Below are 13,097 nucleotides of genomic sequence, written 5' to 3'. Positions count from 1 at the left end.
GCTCTTTAAGAAAAAAAGCGGACGACGGGATTGTGAGAAATAGGGGACCGGATTTTGGGGGGAAAAAACAAAAACATTAAACTTAGCGCTGTAGGTTTATCACATGTGAGAACGTGTGCATTAGTTTGTAAACCAAATAGTTTTTAATTGTGCATTCGATGCATTTTGATGAATGTGCGATCTACACGTAATTAAATTTGTTGTATTTTGACCCCCCCCTCAGTTCTCGGAGAATGAAGACGCCCAATGCAGCAAGGCTTCAATAAGCCAGTGTGTTGCTGCCCAAAGCCACGGATCTGAAGTGGGTTTATGGAGAACATCCAGCATCCTCTGGGCTCCTCATTGTTCTTTATCCACTGAAGGTAAGATTATGAGTTTGTTTAATGTTTGTGTTTGTTGAAGTGTTGATTCTGGCAGCGAGATGTTTATTTTAGGTAGGAAACAGTGGTGTGTGTCTGCTCCAGTGCCTCCATCCTCCTCTATTGTTCATCTCATCACCAATGTCATGGAGATCCATCTGGAGTTGGATGAGCTGGATTTCCTCTCGCACTGACCTCTGATTTGGCCCCTGATGGTGTACTAACATGTGCATGGACCTGATCGAGGGAGGTCATGTCCATGATGGGTTCCTGGGCTTCAGCTGTGCAGGACTGGGAGCTGTTGCACCTTTTAAAGGTGGATCAATATCTTCTGCTGCTGCTGCTGCTGTCATGGTGCAGTTTAGCCAAAAAAAACTCCACATGCTGGATGATGGGGTTTATTTTTACACCTGTAAGCATGCAGCGATGCTTGGGGATGTTTGGTGTTGAATGTTTGCGTCACCAGATCCATAATTTATCAGACATATCATCGATATCTACACATCTAAATATCTACCTGTCTATCTGTATAATGTAGTTCCATCAAGGTTCCTTTCAAGGATCCCCACCTCAGATCATTGTTCTAAATTTGTCACTTTTGGCATCTTAGTAGATTAGATTTTAGCTTATTGAAAGAAAAATGGGTCAGTCACTCGACGGAGGGTGCGTATGAGGTGAAAGAAACACGCCGTCACGTGAAACTACGAGGTGAAGGAACCGAGCTGTTCCCAAACACATAGCCTCATGAAAAAACCTTCATGGACCTTCTGACTCTCTACAACAGCTTGGCGCCTGACACAGAGCTCCACGCTTACGGGCTTTAGAGTTATGTCAGAATATAAAGGATTAAAATGGCTACACGGACTGGGGGGTAAAAACCACACAAGGGGCTGAAATCATGGCCGTAATCAGAACACGTCCTGTGTGGCCTCGTCCTTCTGCTGCCCGGGGAAAGAAGGGGGGTGTGTGTGAGAAACATGACTCAGATTTCTGACGGTTACAGCAACTAGTGTCAGGATGAGAAGTTCGTCTCGGCTCCTTTTGACATGGAGAAACTGAGAGGACGTTTTACAGGTGGGACTGTTTACAGGTGCGATGTCATTTAATAATAATAATAATAATAATAATAGTAATAATAATTAACGTCTTTATTATTTTTATTTGTTTGGCATCTTTTGTCCAAAAAAGCAGGTCAAAGTGCTTCACAAATTCTAAACAAGAGAATTATTCAAAAGAAGAAATGGATATACAGTAGAAGTGAATATAATTAGAAGTAAATAAGATTGACATTTTAATTCATAATTAAACACTAAACAACAACTAAAATATGAAGCGACTCTGAATAGGTGCGTTATGATAAGGCAAGAAACGGTTTATAGTAAATTATCGGTTTAAAATGGGTTTAAAAAGTATTGTTTTTTCTGTAGGCAGGATGTAATTTAGCTAAAAATAAGAAGTGCACATTATTCCTCCTTTATTTCGTCTTTTAATAAAGTTGGTACAGAGTTTGTGTAAATCTTTCTCAAACTGAACCAAAAATTCAGACTATTTTAATAAAATAGTACGTTTTAACTTCTAAACAGTTGTAAATTACCGCGTGCTCACAAACAAGAACGATTCCCATGTAACCCCGTAACCCCATGTAACAACTAAATGGTTAACGAGCTTTAGCTAAATAAGACTTACGCTAACTGTGAGCTCAGGTGATACTGTAGGCTAGATGTATTTATCTTCACTCGTGGATTTGTTTTTATTTCTTTCTTTCAAGTCCCTTCATTCATTTTTCATTCAAAAAGCATCAATTATAAGTCCCTTCCCATGCTGACTGTCATTTCCTGACCATTAAAGGTGCAGCTTGTAAAATTGTTTTTAGACACGAAACGATACTATATTTTTTAACCAAATAGATCATAAAAATCTGTTTGTTTTATTGCAGTGCAGAGGATTTGGATGGTTTTTTACTTTTACGATGCATCTTGTTGTTGTTGTTTTTTTTTCCGGCCCAGAAATAAGCCCCGCCCCCTGTTCAGCTAGTCGAGACATTTGTGTGACTCAGCAGATGGAGTGAGTTTTGGTTGAAGCATAACAAGTGACTGTTGTCGTGTTGCCCCTCATTTTATTGTAATCCAACATGTAGCCAGCAGAGGGCTGTAAATATTACAGACTGCTGTTTTAATGTAATAATTTAGCTCACAGATCAACAGAACCGGTTGACGATCTCTGGATGGACACGTTTGCGTAGATTGAGATTTTGACAATTTAAAACGATGTTTTTTCTTTAGACGCCGTCTCGGATTGTTTACATCACTTGCAAGAAACCGGCACGGAGTTCTGGATTGTGATTGGTCAGATGTGTTTATTATTATTATTATTATCTATAACAGCAGCTCTGACAGACATTAAACATTACACACAGTACGTAAAGCAGACGATAGAAAACATACGACTGTAAGAACATGAAGCTGACTTTTGGCTCACGGCTGCTGTGAGAGTTTTTGTGTGTGTGTGTGTGTGTGTGTGTGTGTGTGTGTGTGTGTGTGTGTGTGCTTTTGTGGAGCACGATTACAGGAGGAATGCCATGATGACTTAAGCAGAAGCGCCATGCGGAAACGTGCAGTGTTCAGAGGTAACAGATGAAAATGCAGACAGACAGATTCCCTCTGTAAAAAAATAAAGTCTGAGGCTCCATTTTGGCCAACACACACACACACACACAAACACACACACCCTGGTTTTTGAACTGTCGTATTAAATGAAGATTTTATTGATTTGCATTTCTTCATTTGGTGGTTGCTTTTATCCACTGTGACTTACATCCGAGGCCGACGCTAATCCCAGGACGCGGGATTGTGTATTTATGTTTGTTCATTGTTTCTGACACATTAGGGCTCTTTCATTAACCACAAAAATCAAACTGCTGTCGTGGTTGACTTTGTGGTTGCGTCTGATTCTGGACGGTAGACTTTAGACAAATAAAATAAAGTTTTCTTTTCTTTGTTTCAAATCGCTTCAAAGTTGTTTCTTTAAAACAGGACATGATCTGCTGTGTTGATGTTTTAGGAAGTGGCTCAGATTTTGTTTTTGTTTTTCCTGCTTGAGTGTTTCGACTCTCACGAGTTTTTAGTTCGTCCCTTTGGAGAAAAGTGTGTAAGATTAAAACCCTTAAAGGTGGGGTCTCCGTTGTTTGAATGCCAATGTCGACGTTTGAAATCACCAAAATTATTATCGATAGCTCCGCCCACAAGTACATACGTAACCCAGGCGACTAACAGAAAGAAACGTGTCTTTATCATAGCTGAAGGGAAGAACGATACGATTGTAGATAAACAAACAAGCAAAAATGCCACACAAGCATAATGATGTAAAGGACAAAGGCATATATTAGTTCTGTGTAACAAAGCAAAACCAACGTTACTCACCTATCGAGAAGGAAAAAAGCGCCTCGGCGTCTTAAGTAAAGTCGGCCACATATTCACAGGTCGGAGTTTCCCGAGTCGATAACTCCTGAGCTAAACGCTGTTACTACACAAAACGCGGTTGTAGCTGCCTCTCTACATTACTACGATAGAAAAGAGGTGTTATTTGTGTAGTAACAGCGTTTAGCTCAGGAGTTATTGACTCGGGAAACTCCAACCTGTGAATATGTGGCCGACTTCCTGCTCCTTCAGTTCTCTCCAGCGCTGGAAAGCTGATCCTATATTAACACGTCCTACTTCTTGTCCTTATCGTAAGTCTTTCTTCTCTTTCTTTCTTTATTTTTATCCTCCATGTTGATGTTAAAACCGCTTTCTGCTAATGTCACACATGTGCACTGAACACTCTCTCCGCCCATATTGACAAGACACGCCCCTTTATGCTCATTGGCTACACGTTTGTTTTGTTTTTTGTTTAGTTTGTCGTCCCGACGCGGTTTACTGAAGCATTTCTCAAACAATGGACATTGCACCTTTAATGAACTCTTGAGGAACATTTGTTTTTTTTTCTCAGTCTGAGATCCTCTACATTATGCAGAACTTTTACTTCTTTCGTCCCTCTGGAGTACTTTTTGTAAGATAAGAACCGTTAAAGAACACCTTTTTTCTGAGCAGAAGACGTCTCTGTACACAAACCTGCTCAACTTAAAGCATGTGAGGTCTCGCGTCAGTAATATTTCATCCAGACCTCTCATCTCCACTTGTTTCCCTCCTGAACGATGCACTGATGGCGTTGTTGCTTTTTTGTCACATTAAAAAGAGAGGTTAAGTTCGGGGATGTCTGTTTGTGGATATACACTACATCTGTCCTCCCTGATCATCACACCCCATATGTCCTTGTTGAACATCTCCTTTCTTTGCTGTTATAATCAGCTCCACTTTTATCTTCTCCTACGGATTTTTCACGAGATGTCAGATTGTGTCTGTGTGGATTAGCGTTCATTCGTCTACAAGAGCATCAGTGAGATCAGACACTGATGTTGGGATGTTAAGGAGACTCCAGTTCCAGTTCATCCCAAAAGTGTTCAGTGGTGTTGAGTCAGAGTCAGTGCTCAGTGTAGGACACTAGTGATCTTCTCTCCAACCTTCACCTCCACACCGTGTCTACATGGGGTCATGTTGTACACAGGGACATTGTCATGATGGAGCAGCGTTCAGGTGAAGCTGTAACTTCAACCATTTGGGGAAGATCACATGGGTGTGATGGTCAGGGGGGCACATACTTTTAGCTATAATAGTCTAATTTGACTATTGGGAAATGATTGAACTGAAAGAGAAAGTCAACAGATGTGGGATTATTCCTCTTTAGGGTGTGTGAAGAGTCCAGTGCAGTACGAGTGTGTGTACGACGTGTGAGGTGATATTTATTTATTTATTTGTTTGTTTGTTTGTTTGTACAGTTGTAAGTAAGAAGAATAAAAATAAGAATATTGTGTATTGTATTGTATTGAGTGTTTAAACTCTCACTGTTCAGCTTTGGGGTCTTTATGAACAGTGTGATGTTACTGAGGTCTGAGATCAGGGGTTTAGATTTTAATAAATTATGTGTGTATGTATACGTGTGTATACATATGTGTGTGTGTATACGTATGTGTGTGTATACGTATGTGTGTATACGTGTGTGTGTGTGTGTCTGTTTGTGTGTTGGACTGGTCCAAACAGGGACTCAACTGGTGTTGAAAGTGTTATAGTTTGTATGTGTGTGTGTGTGTGTGTGTGTGTGTGTGTGTGTGTGTGTGTGTGTTCTCTTGGGTTGCTTTAGTCCCATCTGCTTTATTCCTCACTTCAATGGGGGACGCAGCTGCACAGCCCGACCCCCGGCAGACCTCAGTAATGTATCTGCGCGTGTGTGCGTGTGTTTGTGTGTGTGTGTGTGTGTGTGTGTGTGTGTGTGTGTGTGTGTGTGTGTGTGTGTGTGTGCACGTGTGTGCGCACTCCTGTTTTTAGGCCACCTGCCCACCCTAGCGTGGCCTTTATCATGCACAGTGTGTAAGAAATAACAACAGGAATGTTGTGTGTTTTTTATAATCCTAATCCCAGATGAAGGTGTTTTTGTTAATCAGGACTAAAACACAAGACTTATTCCTGTGTTGGTGATAACACACTGTAGCTGCTGTTGATATCGTGTACGTTACAGAATCTCGTGATCCCCCGTGCTGCCGTGTGACAGGTCCAGCTCAGTGTTGTGAGGTGAGTAATTGTGTGTTTGAGTGTGTTGCTGAATAAGCAGAACACATCGTTTAGCTTTTAGACGTGACTTCTGAACACATTAGTCCCAAAGCTGCGCCCTTACTGAGGAGGAAACACTCCTGTTAGACGTCACATTAAATAGATATTCTGTTGTCAGACGGAGTCAGAGGGACCCTGCCGTCAGTCAGAGGGGGGGAGAGGGGGAGCAACTCAATGCTGTCATATTTAACATCACAATAGAATTCTGTAATAAACAGCTTTCCATCACAGCGCTGTAGAGTTCCGAGTTCTGATTGGTGGCCAGGTGACCATTCTAGACCTTCTAGTTACAGCAGATCTGACCCAAATCCGTAAGGTTCCGTGGCAGAGGAGGAGTAACGCACTTAGGGATGTGCAGTTACAGTCATGACAGTAACACGGCTTCATCGTATCACCCAGAAGAGGACAGATGACACCTTTCTCTATAATGTAATGATTCATTTTACAACATTCCAGAAATCCAGCTGCTGTGCTCCTTCCGTTTCCTGATCACAGTTCTGATTGGACCTCGTGACTCTGCTGTGCGAACAGAAAGACTCACTGACACATCGCAGGTCTGAGACATTACAGTAGGTCTTGATTACCGGATCCTGTGGTGGTTGGAACAAGTCAGATCCAGCATCGGTTCAGAAGATGGAGGATTAAAGCCATGGCCACTGCTGAGAGCGCGAACCGTTCGACAGATGGCACCGACCGCCGTGCCCGACAGGATCTGGATCGAGTGCCAAGCCCCGTTCCTCTTCCACGCTCCAACTTTGGAACGGTTCTGTGTGTGTGTGTGTGTGGGGGGGGGGGGTGTTAGGGCTGGGCGATATGGCTGAAAACTGTATCACGATATCAGTGTGTCATGTCGGTCGATATTGATCATTATCTATATATTTTATGACCCATTTAAAATAAGGACCAGGAGAAAAATATATTAGATTTAAACATTTTTATTTTAAACTTAACCTTCCTCTGATCAGAATCCCCTCAGTTATTAAGACAGAAACGTCACCAACCAGGAAACCTCCAATAATTATAATGTAAACATGAGTCTAAAGTCACAATGAACACTTAACTATTATCTCTTAACATTTAAGGTGAGAAATTCAAGAAAATGTAAGAAATGTTTAATAAAGTGTAATAAAATAGTGCAAAGTGTTAAATATAAACAGAGAAACCTGGGAGTTTAGAGCTAGGACGTTCACTAGCTGTTCACCTTCTGGTGTCTACGGTCAGACTTATAATATCCAAAAAAAACGCCATACTGGCGAACTGACTTCCTCTTTTATTTACAATTTCCTCGCTCGCTGCGGCTCATTTCCTGCTCATCAGCCGCCGGTTACTGAAGAGGAATCACATTTTTTATCGATATCGATCACGTGTCTATCGAGATACATATCGTTATCGTTTTATCGCCCAGCCCTACACAATGTTCACCTTCCTCTGAACGCAGGGTCACATTTGGCCTGCAGCGATACAGTTAATTTGCCTCTTGGTGATGGTCACGATTTCTGTCGGGTTTGTAATCAATATGCTTGACTTTGATAAAAGCCGAACTGTTAGCGTACCTCGGATTCCTCAGATTTAAACCTTTTGCTTATCATCGGAATTTATTTTTCTTCATTTTCTTTCTAAGTGTTGTGTTACCCTGGGGGTTGTTGTGTGTAGACTCTCGACCCTCGAGCCTGTGTTTCATCCCACTGTTGAAGGCTGGAAAGAAACGCAGACTTCACTAATTAAAATCGATCCTCTAGATTCTACTTGTATTTGCTGATTTCCCATCTGTTATTTTTCCAGGTTTTTAAAAGATGGCTGCTGTTTTTGTGCTCACGGTGCTGCGGGTCTGCTGCCTTCCCTTTAGCTCTCGCTGCTCCTCACAGAGCTGTTCACATTTCTCTGCAGTGCTATTTATAGTCCGGTCCAAAAGCCTGAGCTACTACTGAGATTGGGTTTTAGATCTGAACTGGGTGATGAGTTTAGGTTTATTTATTTTGAAGGTGCTTTAATTTAAGCAAACACAACAATGTGTGTTGCTTGTGGGCGTGGCCTATTCAGCTTTTTTAAGTTCTAATAAGAACTAGTTGTGTTGGTGTGATGCTTGTTGCCCTGTTGGTTGTTGATTTTTCCCTGTAGCTTGTTGATGATAGTTGTTTTTGTGTTGCTCTGTCTCTGTGTCATAACATTCACGTTACACTGTCTCAAATTTCTGTCGCGGCCCCGTCCCCTGGTTCCTTTGCCACCTTGTCTCCTGGTTCCTTTGCCACCTTGTCTCCTGGTTCCTTTGCCACCTTGTCTCCTGGTTCCTTCTCCACCACGTCCCCTGGTTCCTTCTCCACCACGTCCCCTGGTTCCTTCTCCACCACGTCCCCTGGTTCCTGGCGTGGCTCCATGTTTCGCTGTGGTCCTATCTTGCTGCTTGTCTCTGACATTCTGTTACTTGTTGCCATGACGACCTGCCCATGTCACATTGTTATCCATGTCTTTCTTGTTATTCTGTCTCCTCGTTCCATGTCCTCTTGTGTCTCCGTTGCTCGTTATAGTAATCCATCCCATGTCATGGCCTTGTATAGGAGGTAAATGACTTCCTGTCACTTTATTATAGCTTCCAAACACAAAAAAATGGTAATAAATTTTTTATTTGTTCTTTGTAGTATTTTATTACTGAACTGTGATGGGTTTAAAACTGAATGTGAGCATCGGTGAGTAAACACTGAACTGCTGACCTGTGAGTGATCGTTCTGACTGGGGGATTAGCGTGACCCAAATCCTCCAAACCAGCGACAGGGTAAGGTGGAGGGGGGGGAGGATACGTTTCTAAATAGGTTTGATCTTTCTTTCTTCTGACCATTGAGACAATTCTGTACCAATACTGACTGACTAAGTAATAAAGGTGCTGTAAATCAAATCCTCATCTGGTATGTTTCACTAATCTGGATTGCTACGTCACCGTCTGTGTGTCGGACCTTTTAGTCGGTTTGTATTGATCTGGAAAAGGACTGATGGAGAATAGGCTCGTTTTTAGTCTTCTGGTTTTGGGGGACGTGAAACTTTCCACACTGTTGGAGCTTAGCTTTGGGTTTGTTGTGTTTTATAAAGACTGTAAAGAAACTTTCACTTACCTGAGGATAAAAAAATCAATCATGTGGGATTTTCCTATTCATTATTAATCACGATGGTCTGTATTTTGGCGGAGTTTTGATTGAAAAACCATCCTCGTTATTCTCCGTATTGTCGACTGCTGGTCTGACTCACGCTTGTCAGAATGGTGATTAATTCCCACGTCATTACACAGCATTCTGAGTGAAAAGGATTGTGTCTTGTGTTATATTTGTATGTCAGAAATAGCCAAAGACTTGCATTATGTACAGACGCTGCTCACTTTTGGTGAAAGGTTTTTGTAAACATTTTGGTTTTGATTGAAAAATACAGAGGTGAAGAAACTGAAGTTCACTTGTTTCAGACTGTGGAGTAGAGGTGTGTCTTTGGGCAGTTGGTTCCTGTACAGGAGGCATGTCTTTGGGTAGATGGTTTCTGGTGGAGGAGGCGTGTCTTTGGGTAGATGGTTTCTGGTGGAGGAGGTGTGTCTTTGGGCAGTTGGTTTCTGGTGGAGGAGGCGTGTCTTTGGGTAGATGGTTTCTGGTGGAGGAGGCGTGTCTTTGGGTAGATGGTTTCTGTAAAGGAGGCGTATATTTTGGGTAGATGGTTTCTGGTGGAGGAGGCGTGTCTTTGGGTAGATGGTTTCTGGTGGAGGAGGCGTATATTTTGGGTAGATGGTTTCTGGTGGAGGAGGCGTGTTTTTGGGCAGTTGGTTTCTGGTGGAGGAGGCGTGTCTTTGGGTAGATGGTTTCTGGTGGAGGAGGTGTGTCTTTGGGTAGATGGTTTCTGGTGGAGGAGGCGTGTCTTTGGGTAGATGGTTTCTGTAAAGGAGGCGTATATTTTGGGTAGATGGTTTCTGGTGGAGGAGGCGTGTCTTTGGGTAGATGGTTTCTGGTGGAGGAGGCGTATATTTTGGGTAGATGGTTTCTGGTGGAGGAGGCGTGTTTTTGGGCAGTTGGTTTCTGGTGGAGGAGGCGTGTCTTTGGGCAGTTGGTTTCTGGTGGAGGAGGCGTGTCTTTGGGCAGATGGTTTCTGGTGGAGGAGGCGTGTTTTTGGGCAGTTGGTTTCTGGTGGAGGAGGCGTGTTTTTGGGCAGTTGGTTTCTGGTGGAGGAGGCGTGTTTTTGGGCAGTTGGTTTCTGGTGGAGGAGGCGTGTCTTTGGGTACATGGTTTCTGGTGGAGGAGGCGTGACTTTGGGTACATGGTTTCTGGTGGAGGAGGCGTGTCTTTGGGTAGATGGTTTCTGGTGGAGGAGGCGTGTCTTTGGGTAGATGGTTTCTGGTGGAGGAGGCGTGTCTTTGGGTAGATGGTTTCTGGTGGAGGAGGCGTGTCTTTGGGCAGTTGGTTCCTGTGGAGGAGGCGTGTCTTTGGGCAGTTGGTTTCTGTAAAGGAGGCGTATATTTTGGGTAGATGGTTTCTGGTGGAGGAGGCGTGTTTTTGGGCAGTTGGTTCCTGTACAGGAGGCGTGTCTTTGGGCAGTTGGTTTCTGGTGGGGGAGGCGTGTCTTTGGGCAGTTGGTTTCTGGTGGAGGAGGCGTGTCTTTGGGCAGTTGGTTCCTGTACAGGAGGCGTGTCTTTGGGCAGTTGGTTTCTGGTGGAGGAGGCATGTCTTTGGGAAGTTTGTTTCTGGTGGAGGAGGCGTGTCTTTGGGCAGTTGGTTCCTGTACAGGAGGCGTGTCTTTGGGTAGATGGTTTCTGGTGGAGGAGGCGTGTCTTTGGGTAGATGGTTTCTGGTGGAGGAGGCGTGTCTTTGGGTAGATGGTTTCTGGTGGAGGAGGCGTGTCTTTGGGTAGATGGTTTCTGGTGGAGGAGGCGTGTCTTTGGGCAGTTGGTTTCTGGTGGAGGAGGCGTGTCTTTGGGCAGTTGGTTTCTGGTGGAGGAGGCGTGTCTTTGGGCAGTTGGTTTCTGGTGGAGGAGGCGTGTCTTTGGGCAGTTGGTTTCTGGTGGAGGAGGCGTGTCTTTGGGCAGTTGGTTTCTGGTGGAGGAGGCGTGTCTTTGGGCAGTTGGTTTCTGGTGGAGGAGGCGTGTCTTTGGGCAGTTGGTTTCTGGTGGAGGAGGCGTGTCTTTGGGCAGTTGGTTTCTGGTGGAGGAGGCGTGTCTTTGGGCAGTTGGTTTCTGGTGGAGGAGGCGTGTCTTTGGGCAGTTGGTTTCTGGTGGAGGAGGCGTGTCTTTGCTGTCTTTCATTTTCAGTCCTGCTTTTTAAAACCACTTTTATAGATGAACTTTGTCATTGTGTTGCTCTGAAACTCCGCCACATCGTATTATATTAAATCTTTTATTCTTTAGATCTTTGTGAATCACACCTTGAGCCGGTGAGCTCGTGCACACACACACACACACACACACACACGTACTGTACCTTACTGCTGTGTGTTCAGTGCCGCTTTTGTCTTTTATCCTCATTGGAGAATGAAAATGTTCTTCTTTGTTGTTGTTGTGGTTGAGATGAAGATTCTTCACAGTTTTCTCCACAGCTCTCTGACTCGTGCTTGCTGAGGTTAAGGATGACTCATGATTTACTCGCTGCTGAGCTTCGTCTCATCTCACTCTACTTTTATTTCCTCTCGCACTCCACCTTTCCTGGATCGAATGCTTCAGGGGAATGACGTTGGTGTGACCGTCACCTGCACGCCCTCTTCACTCATCACTCTCTAATCGCTCTCCTCAGACTGAAGGTCATTGTGACGCCTGAGCTTATGAGTTTAGCCCGACTTCAACTGAACTTTAGGCTGCGAAAGCAGTGCTGACTCGCTAAGCCTGCAGGAACCTGGTGTCCATTCTGCTCTGATAGGATTACACACACACACACACACACACACACGTCACACACGTAGAGTTTCACTCAGTGCTACTGCTAACTTATTTACTTATTATTTGTTTTCTTTTTTTTATCAGTTTCTCTCTCTCTCTCTCTCTCAGCTCCTTCCTTCCTCTCGGTTCTGATGTGGTGGTGAAGTTTGTTGGAGGTGTTTGACCTTCAGGTCACCAGTGTGAGGTCGATAAACAAGCAATACTTTGAGTACGAATGCGAAAGAGAACAGTAAACAAACTTTTCCAGACAGAATGACTTTGAGCAGCAGAAATGGCCAGTGGACCAGTTCAGCTGTGTGACTGTAGCCACGCCTGATGCTGTGATTAGCGACGTTGCGCTGACTGGATTAGCTTAATGGAAGGTGGCAGAAGGTGAAGTAGTGTCCTGGGTGTCTCTGGTCTTTATCTGAGACGCTGTAAGGTGCACAGCCACATTTCTGCACAGGGATCGAGCGGTGAAATATGTCGAACGATGTGTACTGTGATCGCATGCTTCCTCATACGCCAGCTCATTAAGTTTGCCATCGCCGTTCTGACCACGCCGAAAGCTTCCACACGTAAGTCTGATGTTTTACTGCTACAGATCAGCTTGCGCCGCTTCGCCTGGAAATCCCTTATTTTTTAGACTAGCATAATTAGCTTGCTAACACTAGCATGTTGCATACTTTTTAGAGGATGTCAACATTTTTAGATAAAATACCTTCAATAATAATCAAAAATCTGCATGAGCAACTGCAGCTGCTGTGTTTCTGTAAATCATCATCGTCATGATGAGCTGCTGCTTCAGTGGACCTCAAATTGTTGTGTGCTTGTGAGTGGAGTTATGTTTATAACGCTCTGAGAAACGGCATGCAAAATTATGACTTAATCAGTTCCAAGCTTATTGATTAGTCTCCATCCTTTCAGGTGTGTATTTGTGTAGTATCGTATTTAACTCTGAGTCAAATGATTGTATAGATGTATGAATGTTGGAGATGGAGAAGGTTCTGTGAAGCTTTGTGTGATCACTGAGTTCCAGGAGCTTCGTATCGGCGCCTGTCCTTATCTTCACACTCAGATACAGGACTGAGCTGGTCAGAGCTTCTGTATCTCTGTTTTACTGTGTGTGTGTGTGTGTGTGTGTGTGTGTGTGTGTGTGTGTGTGAG

General features: G+C 43.7%; 2 protein-coding genes across 8 annotated transcripts in view; one reads left to right on the top strand and one right to left on the bottom strand.

Annotated features, from left to right (window-relative positions):
* The first annotated feature begins 212 nt into the window (after positions 1-212).
* Positions 213-13,097, top strand: part of fam110b (family with sequence similarity 110 member B) — a 31,982-nt gene continuing 19,097 nt past the window's right edge. For 2 of the 7 annotated variants that reach the window (XM_027155043.2, XM_027155047.2), the window contains exons 1-3: positions 236-362; positions 2,642-2,704; positions 2,928-2,985. The gene's annotated coding sequence lies outside the window, so the exon portion shown is untranslated. Of the gene's footprint in view, positions 363-651; positions 676-2,641; positions 2,705-2,916; positions 2,986-13,097 lie in introns of those variants that run through there. The other 5 variants (XM_027155042.2, XM_027155044.2, XM_027155046.2 and 2 more) reach the window with 4 other exon arrangements.
* LOC125145875 (extensin-like) lies at positions 9,405-11,324 on the bottom strand. The gene has a single exon (XM_047820448.1). It carries the CDS (start codon positions 11,322-11,324, stop codon positions 9,405-9,407), a length of 1,920 nt encoding a protein of 639 aa, XP_047676404.1.

The sequence above is a fragment of the Tachysurus fulvidraco genome, chromosome 11 (genome assembly GCF_022655615.1).
Source record: "Tachysurus fulvidraco isolate hzauxx_2018 chromosome 11, HZAU_PFXX_2.0, whole genome shotgun sequence".
Taxonomy (NCBI): domain Eukaryota; kingdom Metazoa; phylum Chordata; class Actinopteri; order Siluriformes; family Bagridae; genus Tachysurus; species Tachysurus fulvidraco.
Note: the sequence above shows the minus strand (reverse complement) of the source record. Positions and strands in the feature narration are given on the sequence as shown.